At 39.5% G+C, this 26,882-nt stretch overlaps 1 protein-coding gene across 1 annotated transcript in view; it reads right to left on the minus strand.

Moving 5' to 3' along the window:
• The window catches only part of MAGI1 (membrane associated guanylate kinase, WW and PDZ domain containing 1), a 339,145-nt gene that overhangs the window by 164,206 nt on the left and 148,057 nt on the right, over window positions 1-26,882 (minus strand). Inside the window, 1 exon segment of the mRNA XM_031049169.2 lies at window positions 4,811-4,927. Within this exon segment, the coding sequence (XP_030905029.1) occupies window positions 4,811-4,927 (117 nt within the window).

A 26,882-nucleotide genomic window follows, 5' to 3' on the forward strand; every position in this document is an offset into this window, starting at 1 on the left:
AAAAACTTATTCTTACATTTCCCACTGAAATGTGGGGTAGCTGATGCCAGCCAGGTGCCTGGGTGTCCTTGTCGTTTTCTAAGTCTCCTTACAGATCATTCAACACTTACACTATTGACTTTTATCCATTTCTTTCTCTTTTGCTCCACAATCCCCTGTAAGACTAACCACAACAGTTGGAGCTGCTGTTCTGTAATTGAAGACAGAGGAACAGATCAAACTCTGGGAAGGTGAGAGAAAAGACAGCAGAAATGAAAGTGGTAAATCTCTAACATTGAAATGTCCAGCCAATTAATCTCAGGGCATGTACTTGTTTTGGGAAAGTGAATCAGCTGTTGAATTATGACCTCCTGAGGTTTTAAAATCCAGAAGAGCAGGTAAAAAGAAGAAATTGACACACAGCTTCTAGGCTGACATCTAAGACTTAACTCTAGTCTAGCCGTTACATTGGCCCCGTTTCATCTACCATCAAATAGACCTTGTACTTTTCAGAGTTTTGCTTCTGAAGACTACAGTCTGGCAAAGAAAGGAGTTGCACAGTACTAAAATAAGACAAATAAAGACTATAGATGAATAGTGAGGGGACCATTGATCTGTTATTTCAGTCATGCCTGCACCAGATACACTGTTTTGGCAAGTAAAGGTACAGATGCTAGACTGCCCATAGCTGCCTCTGTGTATCAAATGGGACTGAAACAAGTGGAGAATCAAGTAAGCATGCTCAGAGGAAAGAATTTATAAAACAACAAACAAACACATCAAAACCAACCAACTAAAACACCAAATCCAAACCAACATGCTGAGATAAGTGTTTATGGAAATAGTATCTCCTCTCTGATTCTATTCGATACACTTTAAAAAGAAAACTGCTGTCAGGTTGTTGCGAATAGCAGTAAAGACAAATGGCTAGTACTGCTTGTTTGTTTTAAACAGATGCCCTCTGCCATCACTTCAAAATGAGGAAGATAATCCTGTCTGTTCAGCCTTCCGTGAGCAGTGGTTTAGACACACTGCTACGCTCACTTAAAGTAAGTTGCTATCACATATCTTTCTCAATTAACACTATTGTACGGATATATTCTTACGTGTATTTCCAACTAATTACATTTTACATTAAGTAAATCTTCACATGTACAAGTCCTGTCTGGGGGAGATCTGCTCCTGAAGTACTCTCTGAAACATAAAGGCAGGATGTCAACACATACTACATCATGGACTTTCAGCCTCCCCGCAAATAAGATGTAATGCAAGTCCCACCAACCTCAGTTAACAAAGGTGGACTCAGACACGCTACAAGGTGCCCCAGCAAGATGAATCACACAGTTGGTAAACCTGGTTTTTGGCTATTAAGTGTTTAGGCTGGCAAAACTGAGCTGGAATAAGTGAAATTCACACTAAAAATAAGCTTTGGGCAAAGTTTCTGCATCAGTCAAAGCACTTTTGGTACAGTCATGGCCAATCAGTAATCATGAAATGGTTGCCAATTCTCAGTCCACTCCAAGCTCAATGGAGCCATTAACCAGCCCACAAATAGAGCATTATTTCTGATGATCTTCATTAGGCACATCAGAAATCAGGAAAAATGTGCTGCTTCAAAAGAAAACAAGGCAAAGGGGATAGATAGAGACTGGACCAACATCCTGCTAATCTGGATGATGTACTTGAGGTTTTTGTCTAGTTTTGTCAGTGGATCGTACATGCTAGGAATGCAAACAGATATTTATCTTAACACTTAAGGAGAATAACTTTGCTCAAGTTTAAGATGTTGTGGTTTTCCTAAGCTTAAAAAAAAAAAAGTCTCTGACCCAGCCTATGAAGTTAGCAGTGAAATGACAGCATCAGGAAGAAAGTGAAGGAAATGAGACATAGCCGGTTCAGGTGAAATAAAAGCTAGTTCACTGGCTGAACTACACTAATTCTTTCAAAGATTTGCACACTGTAAATGCATGGTTTCATAAGCATTTCCAAATACCTAACTAAGGTGTCCTGCCTCTCCTCCTTACTTTGGCTCAGTCCTAGATTATGATGCTGAAGTCGCAAATTCCAGAGGGAATGCTTTTAGTCTGTAAATAAATCCATGGGTTTGGTGTGACAGTAACATCAGAGCACCCATGACAGCACAACAACAAAACTTGGAGGACACCTGGAAGCTTGTCACTGCTGTTGTTCACCACAGATCTTTGCAGAAAATGGAGAGGATAGAGCTGAGAGTATGAAGACTCAGAGGAAGCCCACCGGAAGGGTAGAGACCACTGAGGAGCAGAGGAAGACTTCAGCCTGTAAAAGTAATCATGTGGTTCACCTACTTCTTTCAATAATACTTTAATTTCTGGATCCATTTCAAAGTTTAGGGATGAAGTCCTCTGGCCTCTTGGAAAACCATCCCTGTCCACCCATTTAGGCAACGCTCATATCCCCTTTGGGAGCAGACATCATCCCACTCTCTTACCCTCGACTGTTCACAAGAAAATAAAGCAAACTCTCAACCAACTCCCCTAAACTAAAAATCTAAATGATACTTAAGCAGTGTGCCATTGCAATTTGAAACAGAGGTTGAGTCAAATGTTCTGCGTCTTTCCTCCCCTCTACTTGACCTTTACCTTCTACAAAAACTAAAACTGTGTCTTCACTCGGTGCTCGAATCAGCCAAGCACACAACCGGCACGTGGCTGTGTGGGAAACAGAAGCCCTATGGGTTTTCTCACCCCCTGCAACAAACTGATCAGAGCTGAACTACACAGCTCTTCCTGGAATTTCTGGGGATGAGCTGATTAACATTGTCTTCTTCTACTTTGTATTTACTAACTATCACTTCATTTAGCCTTTATATTAGTGCAACAAAAAGCAGCTGTCAAGCCAAGCATGCTCAGTCCAAGTGACCTTGTGTTCTTGTTCATGTTTACCACATAATCAGCAGGGAATTCCATTTTTAAAATACAAGACTTCATAATCCATTAGCACTTGAGATTGGTCCAGGGCTCTGGATTTACTGGTCACGTGTACCAAGGAATAAAAATACGAGTGTACAGCTAGATTAATCTCCAGACCTGTAAAGCATCCCAACCCACCGTACATATGAATATTAGCATCATTCTTAAAAGCAACCGCTGATACCATCATCATAGTACATGAAGACAAAATTAAATGTTACTGCTTTAAAACTCCAAGTATGGAAACACACAATAACTAACTCCACTTCCTAGATTTTCCATTTGTTTAATAAATGCAACATAAGTACTGATGTTCTTATTAATACATCGACAACGTTTCCTCCAGCTATTTCTAAAAGGCAGGAATCACTTTCATTGCTCTTAATTCTAAACCAAAAGTCTCTAGCGAGTCCAAGCAGTTTAGCTCACCATCAAGATCAATACATCAGAGAAAAGAATCAAAGGAAAGCATTTCAAAATGTAACCTTGGTAATGCCCAAAATGTTTCCACAGAACTTACATTTGTTTGCATTATTTCCTGCTTTGGAAATTGGAATAGAATACACAAGCAGAAGGACATTAGCATCACAACATTGCATCTCCCAATCCAAACATTGTATGTGTTCTCCTAGAAGGCACTTTTCACAGTATGCCTTAAAAACCCTGGCAAGTTAGGTGATTGAAAACTAATCATATTTCACATTGACAAAACAGAAAATGGAAGTGTTCAATAGAAAATAATAATTTATATTTACTCTTTATATACATACACAACACTTTAAATGTCATTTGGTCCATGCTTTACACTGATAAAATGAGAATAAACTCAGTGGTGATATACAGCATCTGCTCTTCTAAGAATCAACATTTGTCAGTGTTACCACACTTTTAACTGTGGTCCTACACAGTTCTCCTGCATGCAACACTTAGATTGAAAATGGCTATTGCTCTACATACCACTATATGATATTTGTTGGCAAATACTGATTTTTGAGTGGCATCATCATTATTCAACATTTACAGAAGTCTATCAGGATCAAGAACCTCTGATTCATGTTGAGATAGAAAACTTCAAAATAGTTGGCTGCTCATCTCAGTATCCTGTAACTAAGATGTTTATCAGTTCTTATCCCAGTCTGATCTGAAAGGCATGACATCACTCCCACAGCTCATCCCAGTTAAGCAGAAAAAACATTTCTTTAGAATAGCATATCCTGGCAGCTGGAGAATGACAAACAGCAGTGCTATGAAGCAGGATCATTCTTCACTCCTTGTATATCTTCCCAAAATTGCAAGGACAGCCTCATTTTCAGTAAAGATTCTGAAATTCTAAAAATTAACACCTTCCAAAACATCTCCATTTTCCTTCTGGTTGCTTGTGGGGTTTTTGAGTGAAAAAGAGCATTTCTTTCTCAATTTCACTACCTCTTGCTGCTTATCTCCTACATGAATTGAGGATGACCTCCCCACAGTGGCAGTTGCCTGCTACAATGGCACACAGCCATAAAAGGCTGTTAAATTTCACAAGTTAAATAAGCATTAGAAATAAGGTTCTGCTAAGGAAATCAAAATACAAGCAGGGTTTTTTTTTATTCCTAGGTTTCAATCCAATAAAAGAACACTCACCACAATGGTGTGAATGAAGACTATTTCTAAGGCAAACATTTAATTAATGGCTGGTTTAAAAGGTTTTTTCTCCAAAGTAAGCATCACCATCAACTGATCCCAAAAAGGTAATCATAAAAGCAGAGTTCAGGGATGAACTGTTTTCCTTATCAACCCTACCCGAACCCTATGTGCATACCACCATATGAAGACTGCATCAAAAAAAACCCAGAAATGAAACATGTAATCCACTGGGTCAGTGTTTTGTTACTTACAAGGCACAGCATGGCGATAAAGGTTATCTCTAATAGTTTGCTGCAGATCGTGATCCGGTGATCCTTTCTGAAACCTCTGGTTAAGATAGTGTCTCAGGTCTTTGTTCAGTCTGCTTCCTGCAAAGAGAAAAACAGCCCTTTATTTATTTCCTAAATGCACACAATTGACATTTCCAATCCAGGCAAATGTTAGAGTTCCATTCAAAGTCCCCTAAATTATGGCACGCTGACTTTACGAGTGGAGGCTCATCTTCCTCTACAAATGGCTAATTACCAAAAAACCTCCCTGTAAACAAGAGGTCTCTCTTGTCTCATAATGCATCTTTCTTCCTGTGGTGTTAAACAGATCATCATTCCCTTTTATCACTTCTTTGTCTGAGCAAATGGAGAAAGACAGATGATGTGAAAAAGAAGAAAAATAATAAAGGCAGAGTATTGCTTTTGCAGCTCATTGGAGGGTGAGTGGGGCAGACAGACAGAAGGCAAAGGCTGCTCCCACTGGAGGTACTAATGTAACTGAACATGACACAAAATCAAACAAGTGCTATATTTTGCATTGGTATCTACCCAAGCACACAGCAGGAGTAAGAAAATAATTGATTGAAGGAATTAAGAGCACCCAAAGTCCTTAAAACCAACAGAATAATATGCAACACTTGACTTAGATCTATCTGTTACTTTATTCAGTTTTTTAACACTTTTAGAAGTGTGTGGGAATAAAGATGAGTTGAAAACAAAACAAACAAAAAAAGAAGAAAAACAAATAAAAAGTAACATAGTTATTAATGAACATTGGTACTGACTGAATAGCAAAGCCTTTCTTGTAGCAGAACTTCTGAACTGGAGCAAGTCACTGAAGTCTTTTCCCAGAAATGATTTCCTAGTCTGGAATAACACTGACATTAATTTGACTGAAGAGCAAAAACAGCCACGCAAACACACACAGAGAACAGGGGTAGAAACAATGATGCTCTAAAAAATAAAAGGAAAATGCAGCTGGAAAAGCTTCAGAGAAACACAACCAGGATGATCAAAGTCTGGAGCAGTTGCTGTACAAAGACTAAGAGAGCTGGTTGGGATGCTGCAGCCTGCTGTGGACTTTGGTTCCCAACACACCCAAGGAGCAAATGGGGACTGGCTCTCCCTGCACAAGGACCAGGAGACACCATGGAAAGCTGAAGGGAGCTTAGCTGAAACCCACACAACATTAGCAGTAGTTCACGTTGGCTTTGGCAGATCTCTTTGCTGGAGAGCACTGAAGGTCCAAGAAGCTCATTAAGGAGCTTTAATGGGAGACTGGAAAAGCACTTGAAGACTGACCCACTGGGGCCTGCAGAAAGGGGTATAGGTGAAAACAAATTGATGGCTGGGAGACCTAGGAAAAAAAGTAGGGGAATAGCAAATATTTGCTCTTTTCCTTTCCTTTCCTAAGCATCTCATTCATGGCCAGAGCTGGAGTCAGAATGCTGGGCTGAACCACTGCAGCTGTTTCTGTGGTCTGTTATAATTTGCATTATGATTTTTTGGATTGTGAATATGTAATGCAGAGATCATCTCAATACTGGTTGACACTGAATATAGCATCACAGTTGCAAATTCCTGACTGGAGCATCTAGGAATCACTGCAGAGCAAATCAAGAATAATAATACCACAACAGAGCGCAGCTGGACATGGGTCTGGGAGGCAGAAGTGGTTCCAGACAAATGAGAGTGCAGCCCATTAAATGACCATGGGCAGGAACAGCCTACGTGCCTAATGCAGTCCTGCAACACTTTAACTGAAGGGTTAATTAAAAGCCAAAACTAAACACAAAAAAACCTAATCTGAAATACTACATCAACTTCCAGAAAATAAAAAGGAGATATGTATTTATATTCTTTTTGTTTGTTTCTTTTAAACTAAATTTCTTGTTGAAGAATAGAAAGCTCAGGCAGTAAACTCAGCTATTAAAAGAAGGAAGATTTTTCAGGACAAAAATGCATATTACAGAAATGGCTCAAAACCTGAAATTAAGGCAGATAAAACTGGCTCTACACACACTTCCCTGAGTTACCCCAGCAACATCTCTCACCCCAAGAGCAGATTAGCCACCCATCTTCTAACAAATGATCTCTGGTTATTGCACTATAAAAATGGTTTTTCACATAGGAGGCACTCGGAGGGCTTGATCGACCTGTGGGTTACAGTCTTCCAGTATCCGAGCTGACCTTCTGAAGTTTAGATGTTTGGTTTCATAACACATCCTTATATTTCAGAGGAAGACTGGGGACCAAAAAAAGCATCTCCTGAAATAATAAGGCATCTCTTTATCTTTTGACTAAACAGTCCGTATTTTGATTTGAACAAGAGATAGTTAGACAAGGTGGTTTCTCACAGCAAAAAGAGCAAAGATGACAAGTAGTTTGGACCTAATGGAAGAGCTTATTAGAGTGAAGAAATTAATGAGCTGCATGTATCACATAACATCGGCTTTCTCCTGAAATACTGTGGTTCGTGATTCAACAGATTTATGCCATTGTAATGTCTAGAAGTGAGAAAGCTCTGCTGAGCTAAGGCTTGTTTGACTACACAAAATATGCAATTTACTGATGATATCTGCTTTTAGCTCCCCTCTGTGCCCATTCCATCTAACATCTCCGTCTATTACAGCCCCTGCTGGCAAGTTTGGTTATTTGGTTTATGCAGTAGCTGGGATTTCCCAGCTGAGTCACTGATGCTCCAGTCAAGATGGCAGTTGCAAAAATAGGGGCTATAGCAATACTTACACTCACATGATTGTCCCCTCAGAGAGCTCACAGTGATGCTCATTTCTATTACATTTACTTTAAATAGAGATAAAAAAAGGATAAAGGGAAAAAAAAGAAACCAACCACACAACAAAAAGTGCTTGTTAAGCCACATTTTTGTCGCTAAATTCCAGCAAATTCTTGATGCAAATGAAGGCTTCTTGCAGCCCTGACAATCTCAGCTTTAGGCAAAAGCAGGTCCACCTGATGCACCCCACTCCACAGCACAGAAGAAAATTAGCTGAACACAGAGACCAGCTCCATGTAGGAAGCTGCCAGAAGGATCCAGCTTGGACCATACTGGATTCTCTACCATTTGATTATCTACCACTCTGATTATCTTTTCCAAAACTCTCCTCAGAATTAAGAGAACACACGCTTGGTATTGCCATGATTTAATAGATTCTAGTGCTAGACACAAGTTTGTAAGCTCTGACAAATTCTGTTGGAGCCTAAAATACAGGCACCTGCAATTCCTGGGAATCTGAAGGACGTGGCAGTGATATTTCAGCAACCTCCTGTGTGCAAATTGTAGCAGTAAAATTAATTCAGACCCTCAGGGTCATCCCTTGCTCATGCACCCTCCCTCTGAAAAGAAGTCTCACCATCTGATGGTTTCTCTTCATACACCAACAACCACCAGGCTGGGTGGAAGGACCACACAGAAGTCATCCCTTTGTAAAGTCTAATTCCATGTATAAATTGTGCTCAAGAAAATACCTGGCTCCAGTTTCCTTAGAGATGAGCTGCCTTAACTAGAAGTATGCTACTACCCTTCAAAATGCTCCTCTGTTCTCAAGGAGATTAGATCTTACATTTACTCTTTTTGAGATCCTTTCTTTTCTTCTCTGCTGAAAGCATATAAGGAGATCCTACACTGATAACAGTGGAGGAACAAAAGATGCAACTCAGGAACAGCCATTTCTAAATGAGAAGATATAGGTCTTAAGAGCCAGTGCTCAGCTCTTCCTTTCTGCTGGCTTTGATATGTTGGAAATGCATTTATTTGTACACAGAAAAAAATCACTTTATTTCAGTAATAAAAATTAGGCTGATAAATTTAGCTCTAGAAAATCAGATATAAGAAAACGCAAACAGAAATTCTTCCCTGATAAACTTACCAAAATTTGTATTTTAAAGGTTTTAGAAGGAAAACATGTTCAAAGATGCTTTTCTCTTGTAACAGTTTCCTTCCCTTTTTCCCCCATTAAGGAAATGTGAATACAGAGTCAGAGAATCAACTTTCCACTGCTTCTCTCCCTGAAGTACCACTCCAAATCAGAGATGTTTCCATGTTATTATCAGAATCCTTCTTTACCTCTGAATGAAACAAAAAGCAACTCACTGAATGGCTGTATTCTCAATTATTCTTAATAATACTGCATTTTAGAGTACATTAATCATCTTTCAAACCATTACATCATAACAATACTTTCATAGCAAAAACAAACCCAAAGGGAGAAGAAAAACATCTCCTAGGGGAAAAAAGGCACTGACATACAGTTCTCTGAGAGACAATAAACTCTGCTTGTCAGTTTTGTGTCGATAAATATGTAACCTAGATGTTTTTGTGACTAATGAAAAATATTGACTGCTTCTAGCCACACTTCTTTCAAACCCACAACCCTCTGTCACACGTATGTCCTCCAGAACGTTAAAGCCACTAGAGAAACTATGCTTTGAGTTATGCTCTGATGCTTATTGCTGCGATTTCCAGCTTCTGCAGGGGAGAAAGCTGTATACCAGATCATCTAACGCTGTCTTTGCTGCATGAGAACATCCATCTCTTCCAAAGCATTACCATCAGCAAGCAGCAGTGCAGACCTGGCAGGGGGGGAAGCCTCCTGGCCTTATTGACATATGGGTTTTCAATAAGGAAAGCAAACTGCATAAATGACCAAGCAAAATCTGATATTTTTCAGGAGAAAGCTGAGTGTGAACATTGAGGGGCTGACAGCACCTTCCTGCCAGCTGGCAGATAGTCTGTGCCAGATATGTACATTCTGAAGATGGATTTTGAACTCATGTTTTACACGATCAGAAATGAGCGTTTTAGAGTTTATGTTTATATTAATTATTGCAGCTGGTTTATCCCATTTATGCCTTGAGATGGTCATAGATAATCCTAATAAATAGCAGTACTCTGACAGAGCCCATAGATGCTTGCACAAAGACAAGTCACAGGCTTGGGACAAAATGGTCTCTGACCTATATCACACTTCTAATAAGGAGGTTTACACTAGTATATATTTTTGTTTTACCCTTCTTTGGAAAGAATTGCTACATTGACAGTGACCGATAGCATCTGAACTGGAAAAATCCATTTTCCATTCCTGCATTGCCACAGAATTCCCCTTCTTTTGTTGGGATCTCCGTTTAAAGGCATCTTTAGCAGACGGATTCTCTGCGGGCAGACAAAGACCATTTCAAAACAACAGGGCCATGAAACAATGAAAGGTTAAAGGCCTTGCTAAAGGGATAAAAGTGCAATAGAGTCATCTGGATTAAGACCCTCTCTCACCGCCTTGATGTCTACATGGAGAGGGAAGGGTTCATTTTTTTAAAGACACAAAGATTGCACATGTTGGATTTGCAGTATAAACCCCTGACTATAACACACTGTCTTTCATCTGAAGATCTCTATCTGAAGGTATTTAACAGACATTAATAAGCTGTCATGGTTGGCAGGGTTTTATTCCTGTACTACAAAAGGCAGAACTGCAGATAAGCAAAAAAAGCAACCACCAAAAAACTACCAACAAAACAACCTCAAACAAACACCCTTCTCTCCCCCAAAAAAATCCCATTGCCTCAGAGGCATGAGCACAGAACCTGAAGCTCACATTTTCTAGAGCACCTTGTGGATTTGCAGTCTCAGTTGACTGGCCTCCCAGCCTGGATGACTTCACACTCCTTTCTCCAAGGCTGCTGCTCTACCCAGCAGAAAGGCCCCAGTGCAAACTCAGCTATAATGAGAGCCAAAACAGCTCCCCTTAATTACAAAGTGTATTAAATTAAGCTGGTTATAAAACCATCATCTCCCTTAAAAAAGAAACAAACAAAAAAAAAACACAAAAAAACCCTCAACACCTTTTTTTTTTAAGAAAAGTGAAAATATTAATAAAGTAACTAAAGACAACTTCTCTATCTGTTGTATAATTATCACTAAAAAGTGGGGTGTAGACAGGGCTCCTGAGAATCAGAAGCCACTTATTAAAACCTTTCCATGCAGCACTTGGCACAACAGGAGTGCCAGGGCATCACCACTATGTCTTACAAATGCTTGCAATGGATTTGCCGCAAGTCCTCACATAAAAGTGGCCCTGATACTCACTATTCATTTTATCAATGTCTGCAGAGATTACATTCTATTTCTGGATCAATGAATATCATAATTTTCATGGCAAGCTCCAATAGGCAGCAGCCCATCTTAGAAGACAAAATGAAGGCTGAGTGGATTTTTATCATTTAACAAGACTGTGCTGGTAACCACATCTTCATCAAATATTCCTAATCCCAGCAGTTGTTAGACAAATGCTAATAGTTTGTGCTATATCATTTCATTCTGTCCCATCCTTGTCTTCCAGCTGCTGTCCAAAAGTGATTATAAATAATGGGGCTATAAAAGCCATTCAATAATTAGAAGATTCATTGGCCATATGCCAGCAGTGACAAAAGAGAGTGATTTATGTAAGATGAGTCTGTCACATCTGCCAGATCACAGTTTCATTACGCTTGTGGCTTTAAGGTCACAGTTTAACGCTGTTCCAACAGCCATTTGTCAAGAGGGCGCTGGGAAGAAGAGGTGAAATACATCATGGTTTTGTTTGCTTTCTTGTTTCAACTACTAGGCAAATAAGTAAATAAAGTCCAGTACCTATGTTTGTTATTTCAGGTCTCTTGTGAGGTCAAAGAGACAAGAATATATAGTAAGACAGAAAGCATTCATCATGGTTGGCCAGAGTTCAAATAAGATCACAAATCAAAAAGCATCCAGTTTAAAAGCTTTGAGAATTCAGGTGGTTTCTTAAATTCAATATAATCTAGGCATGTTCTATCTCCCAGCCACCCATGAAATGAAGGCTCCTTGTAAGCCCGTAACATGTCAGTAAATTAATTGCTTCCACATTTTCCTAACACAAGTGAACTTAGAATCCTTTTATGGCTCAGTGTACTAAAAAGATATTTAAACATTGCCATGGGAGTTCATCTTAACAATTAACATGGCTCAGCAGACACCTGATTTGATTCCAATTCTATTTGCTTCTCTTATTTTCCCTCTATTAAAAACAAACAAACAGAAACAATAAACTTTTATTGCTGGATACAAACCAGCCCCATAGAGTTCAGATGTTTGGATGTTCCCCATAAATGCTTCAATAGCCTTGACTGTATTGTTAATGATTGTTTCCACACTAATTTGGACAGTCTCTGCTGACAAAAACTACTGGTCTGAGGCTACAAACTGGATCTTTGTTGTAAAAACTACATCCAGTCCCAATCAGGATATTATTTTAATTCATACCAGCCTGCTATAGCCAGACTCCAGTTAGATGAACTGTTCAAATCACAGCCTAGATGTTCCTGTTATTTTAACAAATCCATATCACAAGCAAAGCAAAATGACTGCCTATCCTTCCTCTACCTTCCCGAAGTCAATCATAAAGTACATGCTAAATTTTATGCTTTAAAAAGCTGCTCAGAACAACAAAGCCACATCCATTTGCAAAATCCTTCCAGTAGAAGGAAATTATGTTAAGCTGGAGGGTTATGCTATAAAGAATTGCACAAAGTTACAGGATAAACCACCTACACAGCAATAAAACTCAACTTTGATGGAGCATGGTGAAGACTCCAGCAGCAGCCCTATCTGCTGAGTCAGCAGAGAGCACTTCAGTGCAGCTAGTAATTCCTGTCAGGAGAATGAATAACACTTGTTACTTTATTACTAACAGGACTTCTTCAAATATTATTTTAGGTGGAAGTCGTGAATCTGAAGGAGATGTATTCACTCAAAACTTTCAGGTCGTGCTCAGAATCAGGAGCAGGAAGGAGTTTTCTTGGCACACTACCTTTTGGTATCCCTCTCAATCTGCATGGGTGAATGAACCAGCACTGAAGTGGTAATTCAGCATTTGCTCCTACAGAAATGCACTTAACAGGTCATAAATCCCAATGAAACTATTCTGTGGGTACCTAGTCTAATCTACTGTATTTGCAGGGCACTCCACCTTATTTTCTGTGCATTAATAGTGATGCATATTTCTACTGCAAATTTAAACAAATAGTGTTTTGGCTGAAAAGTTCCAAAAAAACACAGAGCTCAGGCATTGAGGCTGAAAAGCAGAAATATTATCATTTATACACCAGGCCTGAAAATGTTGACTGCTTGTGACAAATAAGCTTCTGTTGCCCACAGCTAAATTCAGATCAGCAATGCCAGCCCATGCAGCTGAAAGCCCAGCATTTCTCTCCCTTTGGCCTCTTCAAGCTTCTGGTGCCTTCGAGCTTCAGCCTTGAATTTCTCAAAGCTCCTACAGAAGATACCTTCCTTCACTTCTGACATCTCTGCAGCCCAGGATAACCACAACCTGGAAAAGAGAGAGGTCATGCAGTCATGACAGCATCCCAAGAAGGGAAGCTTGGTCTGTCATGGATTGTGTCTGCTGTTAAGATATTCATTATTGTCGTATCCTAGATGAAGCTTGACAGCAGAATGTCCTATAGGTCTGTCTAACATTGACAACTCAATAGCTTTCAAAGAACAAGGAAAAAAAAAAAAAGGAAAAGTAAGTCTCACAGCAGCATATTAAACAAATACATCTTGAAGGTTTAAACCACGACAATATTAAAGCATGCGCCTACTCAAACTCTCTTTCTGTGGAGATTCAAAGCAGAGCCTTGATAGACATAGTTCAGTGATTCAAAAGCTACTGCATGAATGATGGCAGAAATCAGATCTTTCTGCCTCAAGGAAAACCTATTTTATTATTTTCTTCCTCAAAATACTGAGGTTTATTTTTTTCAAGAGCATAGTTTAAATGTATCTACAGCCCTGGATTGCTTCTTTCTTTGAGCAGGTCAAGAATCTTCAGTGCTGGTGGGTGACATGAATGCATGCTGCTAAAGCTGTGTCCAAGTGAAGTAAAAAAACTATTCTGTTGATCTTTGCTGCAGCTTTGCTGCAGGCTACAACAGGTTTCCATGCAGTGGGGTCCTAGCTTATAGTAAAGGCATAAAGACGAATATGAGGACATTTTCTACTCTCTTCAAGCACGCAATGTCTTTTGTGTCCATATTGAGCCTCTAGCACCATGATGCTGAAGAAATGACATCATTTCTCCAGAGAAAGTGGCAACTGTACCTGCCCCAGAGAAGTCCAGGGGGGAAAATCTAACAAATGTGAAGACAAAAATACTTTGAAAAATCCATAGACACACAATGAGGAGAGAGCCTGGATCTCAGTTGGTCTCTGACAATGACAGCAGAGAACAAAGTGAGCCAAGGTGAGAGAAGGGACCTGCTGGCATGACAAATACAGAATATATTCCTACTAAAATGACAAATCTCCAAGATAAACCATTAACACTGATTGATGGTCACACACCCCATGAGGTTGAGTGGGAGATAGGGGAGGTAGTTGTGCAAAGAACAGAGTAATGCAACATCCTCTAGACCTGCTTTCAATGAATTCTGGATTAGCATCACACTAAATACGCAAGACAGTTCTGTGGCCATATCAGGGCTGAACTAGAGGCTTAAGTTAACTGGCTGACAATCAAGCTGTAACATTAAAGCCATGTCCATAAATGCTTCCTCTTGGCAGTGACCTTAAACCAAGTGCCAAGAGTAAAGCCTTAGCTCCAAAAAGCTTTACAGAAAGCCAGACCCAGAGGTGAACTAAGGGAAGCAGAGACATTCCTCCAAGAAGGCGTTTTGTCTTTCACACAAAGACACTGCTGTATTGGGGCTTTCACACTGAGTACTGCAGTAAGGAAGAGCAAAGAGGAGTATTAAGCGGTCACTACTGGCAAGAATCGTTGATGTTGCCACGTAGGCTTTTTATTAACAAGACAGAAAAAAAAAACCTCCTACACATCCCGAGTGAATGGAGAATGAAATCATTGTAGGAGAGCGGCATGGGATGAAGCCTCTTGCCATGAGCAGCTCTGACAGATTCAGGCTGAGTGGTTCACACCCCGTCTACACTAAGCCTTTCCCTCAATGAACACAGGCCAGGCTATGTGAGCAACCTGATCTTCCCATAATACGCCATCAGGAAAGCACAGCCTGTGTCGGAACCACATAACAGCATTTGTTACCAACACCTACTCAGTACAACTGTGTTGCTTGAAGCAACCTGGATAAGGGAGCGTTGTTTCTTTGCTCCGAAAGCTGCCAGCAAGCTTTTCGTTTTCTAGGATGCAGGGAGGGCTTATGGTAGGCAGCAGAAGGTGAAGTGGGGTGGAGAAAGAGGTCTAGACAGAATAGCAAGAACAGGAAAATCAAGATGAAAATCACTTGTGGTCTTTTATGCAAAGGCAACGATCCATTTCTGGAAATCAGATGCATCTCTCTGTATGTCTCCTGAAAGGAGTTACCATATGTTCTAAAAGTAGGATATAATATTTGAGCTGTAAAAGCCAAATCAGCTTGAGAAACAGACGGCACTACAATGCTTTAGCAGAACAAGCCCCACATAACAATATGCCAACAAACTCATTTTCTAGAATGGCACTAGGAAAATATTTGCAAAGTCTGAAACTCATTGCCTAAATACAGCATTTGATTCTTCCAGAAAAATGGAAAAAAATTTGACATATATGCCAGCATTGAGGAATTCTGAGTAGCTATTCATATTCTTTGATTTTTTGCTTGTTCTTCTTTGTACTTTAAGCATGAGTAGTGTTTTTTTTAGTGCTTTATTTTAAACCTGACCTCAGACTCCTTCAGCAATCAAGCTTTTCATGTTCTTCCTTGATTGCTGGAGGGACAAGGTTCCATTGCCCAGCCAGATCACCTCTGAATACTGATCACAGTGTCACAGTTTTCAGCTCTGCCCTGGAAGGCTCCTGGATGTGTCAGTATTAGCAGCCTGATTTCCAGAGGTACTGAGTATATAAAATCTATTAGAACCTGCAATGGTCAGGGTGTAAACACACACTAAATGCATCCATGGTCAGAATATTAGAGTTTCGATGTTATTTTCTTTATTTTTAACTCACAAATAGATATTTCCTCTATTTTCTCTATCAGATAGAAAATGCTGCTAAAAAACTCACAATGTGTCCATTTGAAGTCCTGTCCAAAGCATGTGTCAACTGACAGTCCATCCTCTGGTATGGCTCGATGATGCACACGCAGGTGCACCAGTGTTTAACCATAGAAGAAAGTTACCTTCCCCATGCCTCCCAATATATTCATTTACAGAAGGCTACAGGTTCATTTCCCAGCCTGCGCTCCAGCAATATCTTAGAGACAAGATTTGCCAAGAAATGGAACCAGAAACAAGATGTGCTGTGGTCCTGCCATATCAAGTAAAGGTCCTGTTCCTACTACATTATTTTCTAAGCACGCACAACTAAGCTCGAGATGGATCCCTTTTTTGTTTTAATATATAGTTACGTGTTTGTGGATATATGGAAGAGACACCAAACCACTAACATACAGTACATAAAGGAATCACACAGGCTTTGTGATTTAGAAAGTCAGTCTCTCAAAGCTGAAAATAATTATGAGCTAAATCTGTTGGGGTAGAAACATCTAAACAGAAAAACGTGTCTTAACAGTTGGGAGCTGTGGAAGCACACTTTGCAAGAGGCATGAGAAGCCACAGAAATGGAGTAAGAAGGTCACATTGGTTAACAAACCAACCTGGCTTATAGGGAAAATAACTGCAGCTTTTCTTAATTTCATGTTGTTGACAAAGGGAAAAGAGGATCTAAGGAACTGGATGAGCTCTGGTTAATTATTCTAGCTGCAAATATTTCTGGTTTATTTTTAGTCTACCATTGGAAGTGTTTGCTGATGGTTGGAGGATATTCTCCATCCCTGGAAAATGTTACATCAAGATTGAATGTTTTTTCCTGAAAAGAACATGTTTGAGTTTAAAGAGAAATTGATTCCATCTAGTTCCATAATGTCCTGAGCTATTCCTTGGAAATCTAATTTAGAAAGACAGTGTTGAACAGGCAGGTAAAGGATCTGGAAGAATAGCAGATCCAACAGCAATTTAAAAGAGCTGAGAGCAAAATGGTGCAACGAGCTAAACCTTTTCAATTGCTCAGCTGACCAAGAACTAAACACAAGTTCAGAAAGCCTCACTGGTAAAAGGAAAGTGTTAACGTGCTGATTCTGCTGTAAAAATCAGTTCAATACACAGCATTGTGGGCCTCCCTTTTGTGCAGGAAATGGAAATTCAATTCTAAAATAAGATTTTAAAGCACTGACAGAATAAATGAGTTGGCTGGAGCAAGCAAGCACTATGGCAGGCCAGTTTGTTATGAGTTCTAATAAAGCACTACACCATATCATATTAGGAAAACTCAAATTGACAGCTAAAGAAAAGTGAAAGAGGGCAATGTTGCTGTTAACTATTCCACATACAGACACATACACAGTCACATACAACAAAAATGCTCTGATTGTTCAGCCTGTCTCTTCCACAAAGAGCAACCCTTTGCTTCTGTAGCCACCACATTAAAGGCTGGTCAAAGACAGCAGCTAGAATGTCAAAAAACTCACATTCAAAACCAAAAACCACATAAATTTGAATGCCTTTGGTCTCCAACATAAATCTAATACCTCATAGAAAGCAAGTTTGGAAATAAAAGAAAAAAAGTACATGCAAAAGCTTATTAGACTCTGTAACAAACCTCTTTTTTGCCTTGGCTATGAGGTCTTGTTTTCTTAATGTGTTCAGGAGGGCCTGTATCATGTTTCTGTCACCCTAACTTTTCCCCCCAAGAAACAAATATGAATATTACAGATGGCAAAACCCATATATTCTCAAGCAGGAAATAAATGTTTATATGGGGCATGTAGCAAAATATATATTTCCAGAGACAATAGCTACAAGATTTAGATTTCTTAGTGCAGGACAGGAATTTTTAATGGAAAACATATTTTTGGGGGATAAGAATTTTAATTACAAAGAAACAGCATACAAATGGGTCCTTTAGATTTAAAGCAGAACACTTCTGCAACTGAATTAAAAGGACATGGTCTCTTTTGGTGAAAAATAGAATACTGGAATAAAAAGAAAAAAGCTCAACTCCAGCTTATGGTGGGTTAGACATTTTCCATGGAATGCTTTTGATCACAAAATGGCATTTGTCAAAGTGAAGACATTCTGCAGAAACATGACATTTCTGCAGAAATCAAACATAGTTCTAAGGGTGCCTTTTCAGATTGTGCCTTAGTTTACCAGGCTACCCTGGTCCTGACCACTGGCTCATTAGTTTCCAAGCTCAGTCCAGTCAAGCCTTCTGCCCACATGCTTCATATCTGTCCCCTTCTTATAATCCTTAGAATACTCATACTGCTGGAATAAGAATTAGCACACTAATCTCAAAGTGGGGTTTATGGAAGGCTGCAGTTAGATCCTTACATGGCAAACAAAAAGGAAGCCAAAGAACCAGTTCAGTTCTGAAAACACCAAAAATTGGCACCTCTGGAATAAAGTTTCATACATCCTGATTTGGTAAAAAAGGAAGTATAAGGTTTTTTTTGCAAGGAAGGCCTCCCCTGTGTGAGCACATCTACTTAGCTACAGGCAACACACAACTAAAAACAATTAACTAGGATACACAAGACCAGAAATGGTCAACACAACACTTTCCCAAAATCCAAAGTGGAAAAAACCCCACTAGTTTCATTCCTGCTACATTACTGTTTCCAGCAGCAGTCTTGGTGGCTTTTGCATATATCCACAGTGAAGGGCTTTTGAGAAAGATTAACAGGAAAAGCAGAGATGAAATTTTAATCAGGCTTTGCTGCTGGCATTGGCTCCATGGGCTTTTTCCCATTATGCAGGATGCAAGTAGACCTCACCATGCTTCATGCCCATTTTTGTCCAGTAAATGTCAGCTCTCCAGCCTCACATGGTTCTCACTGATTCACAGCTCTGGCAGGCAATCTCAATGCTCAAGCACCAGTTTTAGTGTCATTGCCAATAAAACCAACAGCCACTTTATTTTTTACATTATTTTGGTAAGTGTTCTGATCACCCAGCTAAAGACAAGAGACGCCACAGAAAGCAATAAAAAGTCAGCACTGTCTAATTCTTCCTCCTTTTTATTCTTATGACTTTGAAGAGCGCTATACTTTCTCAGTTGGTTTGCTAACAAGCATTTTGCAGCCCCGCTTAATCAAATGCATTTGGATGGAGGTCTCACACTGATTCTGAAATGGAAAGCTCTAATCAGCTTAGCCTCAAATTCATTTTACACTTCTCTCACTTTTGGAGGTGCACAGCCAAAGCTCTAGAAGTCCTGCAAAGTTGAAAGACTATTTAAGCCACACAGGTACACAGGAGCCCCTTGCACTCCATCTGTTCCTGGAGGAGGAAAACACTTTGGTGAGGTCTAAAATGATGTAGCAAGAGATGCAAGGAAGCACAGTATGGGCCTTATATTTCTGCTGAGTGAATGTCACTGCAGTTTCTGCTCATATGTTACTTTGGGATTTTTGGAAAGCTACCTCCACTAAGTCATGGGGAGTTTTTCTGCTGACTTAAAAGGACTTTGGGTCAGCACCTCCCAGCTTGGCAAGAAAAGGCGTCAGACAAATAGCATGAAAAGGAATAGCTATTTATCAAAGGAGCAATCCAGAATAATGCACTCTTCCCACTTGAACAGTCCTGCTTTTAGAGCCTGAATCATGGTAGATTAACAAAGGAGGAACTTGGGAAGACAGCGGGACTGGAGTTTCTTTTATAACATCAGTTTTAAGCATAATGCACAACAGGCATCCAGGAGCCACAGACGAACAATTCACACAGGGAACCCAACATCCTCTCCAGGGATAAGCTGAGCCATTGTCCACAGCTTTGTGCCAGTCACACACCCCTGCTAAGAGGCCCATGGTGAGGCCCTTGGGTTCCTAGAAGTAAACTCTGCTTCCGTTTCTGAGCGAGTGCAGCCAGTCTGACCTGACAAACCTACTGTCTTTGACAGGCTGTGGTTTTGCACACTTCGAGTTTTAAAATTATATGTATAAATATTAATCCATTGGTTTAACTTTACATTTATTTGTATTTGGTCCTTCCTTTAAGACACAGCCTGTTTGATAGTTATGCTTTTTCAAGAAGCTTCGAAGACTTGCCCCTTCGTGATACTTGTTGCTGCCTTTCCAGCTCTGCCCAGACCCATAAGCTTCATTCAAACAAGGTACATTCAAAGTTGGGACAAAAATACCATGTACACACAAGCCTACACAGCCAGCACATAAGCAGCAGATGTGTCTACCCAGGCTGACAATTGATTTACTCATAATTCGCAACCTCTTCCAAAGGAACTAGACTTCCTAGCAATCAATGAGAAAATAACCTTGTTGGCAAATAAGCCAAGGTTCTTTTAAATTAATCAGTTCTTTTTCATCCAAACAGTACAGATAATGAAAGAGATGATGACATTTTACATGACCTATAAAGAGTGGGGATTCTATTTTAGGCTCTCCTTCGTAAGGGTGCCAGGATGATTATGTTTTGTTTACTGGACAGAATAATCTCTTATTTGCTAAGGCTTGAATGCAATTTTATACAGCACAAAATTTTATCTTCTATTGTCTTAATTATCTGGAGGGTTGAAACATGAGACAATGGCACAGAACAAAATGAATATTAATGTGTTCTATCTACAATTTAAAGAGAACAGACTTGGAGCTTTCTTTTGCTCATGTGCTTAACGGGCTGCATCAGACTAGTGAATTATAACCCACTTAGCTGTTATTGTTTCTCCAAGTAGCATGAAGGCAACAGACATCAACCTTTTGCAGACTCCCTGCATTTCCAGCGTTCAAAAAATACACAACCTTTTCTTCTAACTTCCCTATACACCATTTGCTGACAAGTTCTTAAATGCCTCCTGCTTAGAACAGTGTGCAAGGCTACATCACTGGTTTTAAAGCTCTTTATAAGACGCCTTTATCACCTACAGCATGTTCTCATGTCAGTGTGAAGGCACAGACAGCAGGTGCCTGCCTTTCCTCTCATTTAACTCATCTGCATCCTAATAGCTAGTAAATTCAGCTATGAATTCTGTGTCTAGAAGAAAAAGGTGCATGCATCCCAGGAGGAGGTGGTGAACAGCACACAGTGACATCAGTGGTTTTCTACCATTCCAGGGAAAAATCAAAGGGAGCTTAGTATGCTGACTTTTAATTAAAACTAACATAATGCATGGCCTGACCAGTTCAGAGTGATTTCAAGACTACCAATAGGGATTGAAAAAGACAGTGCTTACACATAATGCTACATAGTTTAATTCTTCTGCAGTTTCATTCTGCTGTGTCAATGCTGACATTTCTGGGTCCAAAAAAAGGGAAGGTTTATTCTCTTTTTTTCTGAAGAGGAGGAACTGGGTTGGGTTTTGTTTCAGGAGCTTTTTCAGCTCCATACACAGTGTTAGAAATCTAAAATTATTAACAAAGATCAAAAGAGAGAAATATCAATTACTCGAAGGTTGGTTTCTGATTTTGAATCAATATGACAGTCAAGTTACAATGATAACAAAAAAACCCCACAAACATCTATGTTTCAGGGAGAGAAAGGCAAGTTGTCTGAAAACATGGGGAAAGAAGAGTTTCCATAGCTTACCAAGGTAACTCCTTGTAATTTAGTTCTAGTGCAAAAGGAAAAGTAGCTGCACTAAGGCAAATGTGCATCTACAGCATCTTGTACCTATTGAGAAAGTGAAGCAAGTGTCTCAGTTTTGACTTAGCTCTCATGGACTCAAGGGGTAATGGCAAACACAGCAACATCAATATAAAAAAGATCCCTTTCCCCTTATGCTGTTCTACATCACACCTTACTTTAAGGCCCAGCTTGTATGCATCTAAACATCAAATGCATCATAGGTTTTTCTCTTTGGGGTTCTTTTTGTTTGCTTTTACTGCTCTACAAAATCCCCCAAATGCACAATTCTGCGTTCAGCTCTGAATTTAGCCAAGAGGGTTAACTTTATATCCACCTAAGCAGTATTCAGAATATGAAAACACTTATTATCAAGGTGCTTGGGGGGCAAGCCTAGGTTCACTGAAGGACAAGACAAACAGCACTGTACACACCATTAGGTATCACCATTAGGATAATCCACCTTGGGCAGGAACACTCACTGTCTCAAAGCTAGCACACCCCCTAAAGCCAAGAGGCCACAGCCTCATCTGACCATCAGACTACTCCCAGATACATCCACCCTGTAGAATTAAAGGGATTCAAAAGGTAAGGAGTGGGTTTTAAAGGTATTAACAGTGTGAGGAAACCACTCCATTAAACCACAGAGGAGTGTGAATTAGGTGCTAATCAACCCGTCACTGCAGTCTATGGGTGGAGGTTGCTTGGCTGTGCAAGGGTCTGCCCCAGAGCCAGCCACCCCTTGGACACCAGCACTTCACTCCCAGGGAGCAAAGCCCTGAGCCTTTCCTTCCATGGAATTCCAGGCCATCATCAACTGTGCAAGAGATCATATACAAAAGTCTTACTAATATATTTACAAAGTGTTTAAACACACAACAGCATGTGTGGGAAAATTAGTATCTTTTGCTTATTGGATGATGCAGGACATCCATACCTGAGCATCTAAAAATAACAATGACACTTGTTATAATCAAAGAATAAAGCCATTCGAAACCACCCATCTAAAATTTATAGATATATAAAAATAAAAGAAAAAAAACAAACAAAAAGGCAATAAAAATGAAAATAACAGCCAAACAAAATACAACTGAGAATGCAGTTGAGCTGGCTGCAGTAAACCAAGAGCAAAACACATCTGATAAATGATTGAATCATACTGTCTAGCAGATTAGTGTCTACTGAACAGAAGGGCTGAAGAATGCAAACACTCCAGAGTAATAGCTATAAATCAGAGTTTAATGAAATGATAAGCTATTTATGCAAAGCATTCATGGCTATGACAATTCATTTGCACAAAGTGAAAATACAGTAGAAATTTGTCAAAATGCAAATACAACAGACAAAGCCAAAATGCAAAGGGAAGAATCAAGTTCAGGACACAAGGGCTACAATTACTGCAGCATTCTTATAATAACATTTCTCTCCCTACATTGTGATTTTCCATCAAAAGGTGGATCTAAGGAACTTATTAACATGAAGAAAAACGAATCAGACATTATTGAAAAGGAAGCAAGAAATATGCATCTTATAATTTGAATAAGATTTCCTGCTGGAGAACACCTTTATCTTTCCAGGCAAAGTAGCAAAGTGATTTTGCAGGAGAATTTAATTGAGAAATACAGAATACAAAAGGGCTGCTTATATGCATATCTCAGTGGAAGCCACAGAGTAGAAAGTCCTCTGGACAGAAATGAGTATTGCACATCAAACAGTGTTGCCAAGCATCATAGCTTATCTATGAAATATCACATTTAAATCTGTTTCTAAGGAAAGTCACATTGCTTTCCCAATACAAAAGCAGTTACTTTCATGTTACTGCAGTTATGATACACTAAACACAAATATGTCCAAGCCAAAGCAACAGGAAGGACTTGCATTTCATTTTGAAAGTCACTGATCTGGTTATGGCATGGGTATTTTGACCACCAGGTTTAATTTTGAAAGGATTTGAGCAGCTTTACTGTCCAGCAGCCATAAATAAGTGCTTGAACACTTGTTATAGAAGTACAGGAAGTAAAGCACCACTGCAACGCCCAAAGCACAGGCCATTACTCTCACCAGCTTTATTACATGGGCAAACCCATGCAAGCTAAGAAACTATCCACTTCTCTCAACCCATCTGACTTTACATATATATACACGCTTCCTTCCTCCCCATCCAAAACCAGTTCATTTTCCAAAAGAAACACAACAATTAGTTTTGGTCTTCTTATGAATAAGACAAATGGATTAGGTATTCTCTCTGGGCCCAACAACATACATGCAATAGAAGCTTTTGAACACTTCTGCATCCCTTCAACAACCTGTTTTAACAAGAATTCACCTTTTACTTCAGCCTAACTGCTTTAAGAAAAACCTGTTCGATACTACAAGCACTACAGCTCATACAACAGAAAGAATTCCTAAGATCAGGAGAAGGTTGACTTGACTTGGACAATAACAAAGAACTAACCCGGGACTGTAAAACACACACATGCAAACATAAAATTATTAACTCTTAAATTTAGAATAATTTTGTTCCCTTATTAGAGCATAAAAAAAGAAAGAGGACTACAGGTGGTCAAAGGGAAGCCAGATACCTGACATGTTTCAGTTCAGTTCTTCTATCAGCTATTCCAGGAACTTACTAATGTCAAAGGAGTTATGCCTATGTAAGCTAGAGGAGAATCAGAGCAACAGTGCAAGCTGCCTGCATTAAAGACAGCAGCCTGCTGTAGTTGTCAGCACAAGGAAATCATATGTCTCTGGATGGTGTCTTCTACACCCTTTTTTCTTGTAATTCCTCACAATGGATTTTCTCTTCTTTTGCATTTTACAGCTTAAAACTCTGTGAAGCTTGCCAACTCCACCTTGGTTTTTCCTTCCTGGTAAATCATTAGAAATGACTGAAATGGTTCTGTACAAATGGACTCACTGCCATCCCTTCAGCTCCCATTAAATGCTATTCTGAGTATTATGTGCCCTGAAAATGAAAATCATACCCAACTCCTTCCTCTTCCAAGTCCTTCACCTACCCTAAGCAGCAGGCTTAGCAAATTCCTGAGTTCAGACTGAATTCTCAATTAAATATCACAGGAAACATTTTTGCAGTTATACTTCAAATATGGTATGTGTCACAATGTTGTGGGGGAACTGAAAAGAGAAAAGATGAAAACAGCATGGCTTGTCATCACTTCCAGAATTTCATTGAGAAAATAGATCAGAAATATAAAACCAAATAGATGTTTTAGGAAGACAAGGTTCTTTTTATCCAGTATTTACATTTTAGACAGGGCAGAGTGGCAAGAAAGGCTAATGGATAGACTCCTTAACTACACTGAGGTCCATCAGTGGTTCAGATTTGCCCTTTAGCCTGCTGCTTTTTAGAAAGCTCCAGACTGCCAAGTGAGTGATTGCTATTCTTACGGACCCTTCCGGGACCATACTTCAAATGTCATGTTCCTCTTGCTAATGCATGATAAAATGGTTGAAAACTCAGGAAAAATAGTTCTTGCTGTGTAAGTACCAAGTGACTACAGAAGTAAATGACAGCAGGTGTGAGACGTACATGATGTTGTGGAAAGACAATCTTTACATAAAAAGAATACCTTTTTTAAACCACTTTTTTCTTTTTTCTTTTTTTTTGTCTAAAAGAGACTGGATCTTTTTAAAATATCCCAAATAAAGTTATCTTGCTTTATAACTTACTGTGCCTTTCTTTTCTTCACCAAACCCTCCTGTCTGTTCAGATAAGAAATTCAATGAACTACCAGACATCTTCCAACATTATCCACGCAGAACCAAGTACTTTGAGCCTCACATTATTCCGGTAGCAATAGCCACAATACAGATATATAGATATATGTGCTACATGGACCCAGTTACATCCTTTTCTTCTATGTAAAGATACAAACTTATTTTGGGGACTGATTTGTATTTGTTCTAACTTCTCCAATGCAGAATCAGACGTTTCAGGAATAGCAAGGATACTGAGAAACCCACATAACCACTGCCTTGCATCCTCAGGTGACTGAGCATAAACAGTTTAATTGCCCCACTGCAGACCAGTACCTGACCTAACAGCCTGTTTGCTTTGCTGTACAGAACCTAAAATAACCACAAAGAAGAGCAAATGTCAAGAGTTACTGTTATTACCATATGTAAAGTGCAGAACAAAATTATTTTCCACCAGTTCTGCTATGAAGAGAGCATAATTCTAGGATAACAGCTTTCATGCTGAACAGCATCACTGAAATTAAAGGCAATTCAAAGCATTAAAAGTTTAATAAAACAATGAAGAGAAAGCACAAAAGGCTGCTGTAGCAACACAAATGAGCAGATCATACAAACTGGCTGATGTGCAAAAGGGGAATGTGTTCCAGTCTTAACACTGAAGAAGGTTGTTAAAATGGCTGAAAACCCTATACCCTCCTCACTGCAACTTAATGCTGCTAACATAAAGCTGTAGAAAATGACTAACATGAGTTTGAAGCCTTTTCCATATTGTAGGATTCAAGTCACATCTGGTTTTTGATTAAAAAAAAAAATCCCACAACACCACAACGTTAAGAACCTATTTTTAAATACATATATATATAGATACACATATATATCTTACCATACACTGTGGTTATAACCTAATTCAGTCATATCTGTAATGTACATTGTGGATATTAATACAATGCATTCTATACAAAGGGCAGGGAAGGACTCATACAAGAAAAACCTGATTTAAAAGGAATATGGAATGCATGCAGACAGAAGAGGAGGAAAAAACAGCCCACTTGAGGCCACCCAACTGCACAACCTGAGCTCTCTTTCCACTCTTGGCCTTGGAAGAGACATTGCAGAGAGCAACAGGACTACCAGTGGACATACAGAGCACTGGGTTAGAAACTACTGGGGAACAGGTCAGTTCTAAAACTCTTCATGAACACACTCTTATATTTCGATTCCCTCTTCTCGGCATGGTTTTATCACACAGCACTATAATGATTCATTATGCTATAAATTATTTCAAGACCAAAGACCAGGACTGTGCATTGAAATGCACAGGGCAACCATGAAAATCTCAAAATCTGTCAACAAATGAAGCTCATTTGGAAGAAATCTAATACAAAGGGCAGCTATGAAACCACACAGTGTAGAGCAGCGGGGAATTGGTGCTATGGCACGAACTTGAAAGTAACTGTCAGTTTAGCATTTTGCGTGATTGAAAGCCATACAAACCCTGAGGTCTTGAGGCCAAACAGAGCTGTCTGCCTGAGACAGGAATCCCAACCACATTGTTACCAGGTTCAGTCTGCGCCTAACTGGGAAAACATTCAGAGGCACCGGAACCTGCTAAGGCAAGGGAATGAATTAAGGTAGAGATTAAGTCTTCTCTTTCTCACACAGCCCAAGGTTTTGCTTGGCTAAAGAGCTAATAAAAGAAACCAGTGACAAAGTAAA

This window comes from Melopsittacus undulatus, chromosome 9 (genome assembly GCF_012275295.1).
Source record: "Melopsittacus undulatus isolate bMelUnd1 chromosome 9, bMelUnd1.mat.Z, whole genome shotgun sequence".
Taxonomy (NCBI): domain Eukaryota; kingdom Metazoa; phylum Chordata; class Aves; order Psittaciformes; family Psittaculidae; genus Melopsittacus; species Melopsittacus undulatus.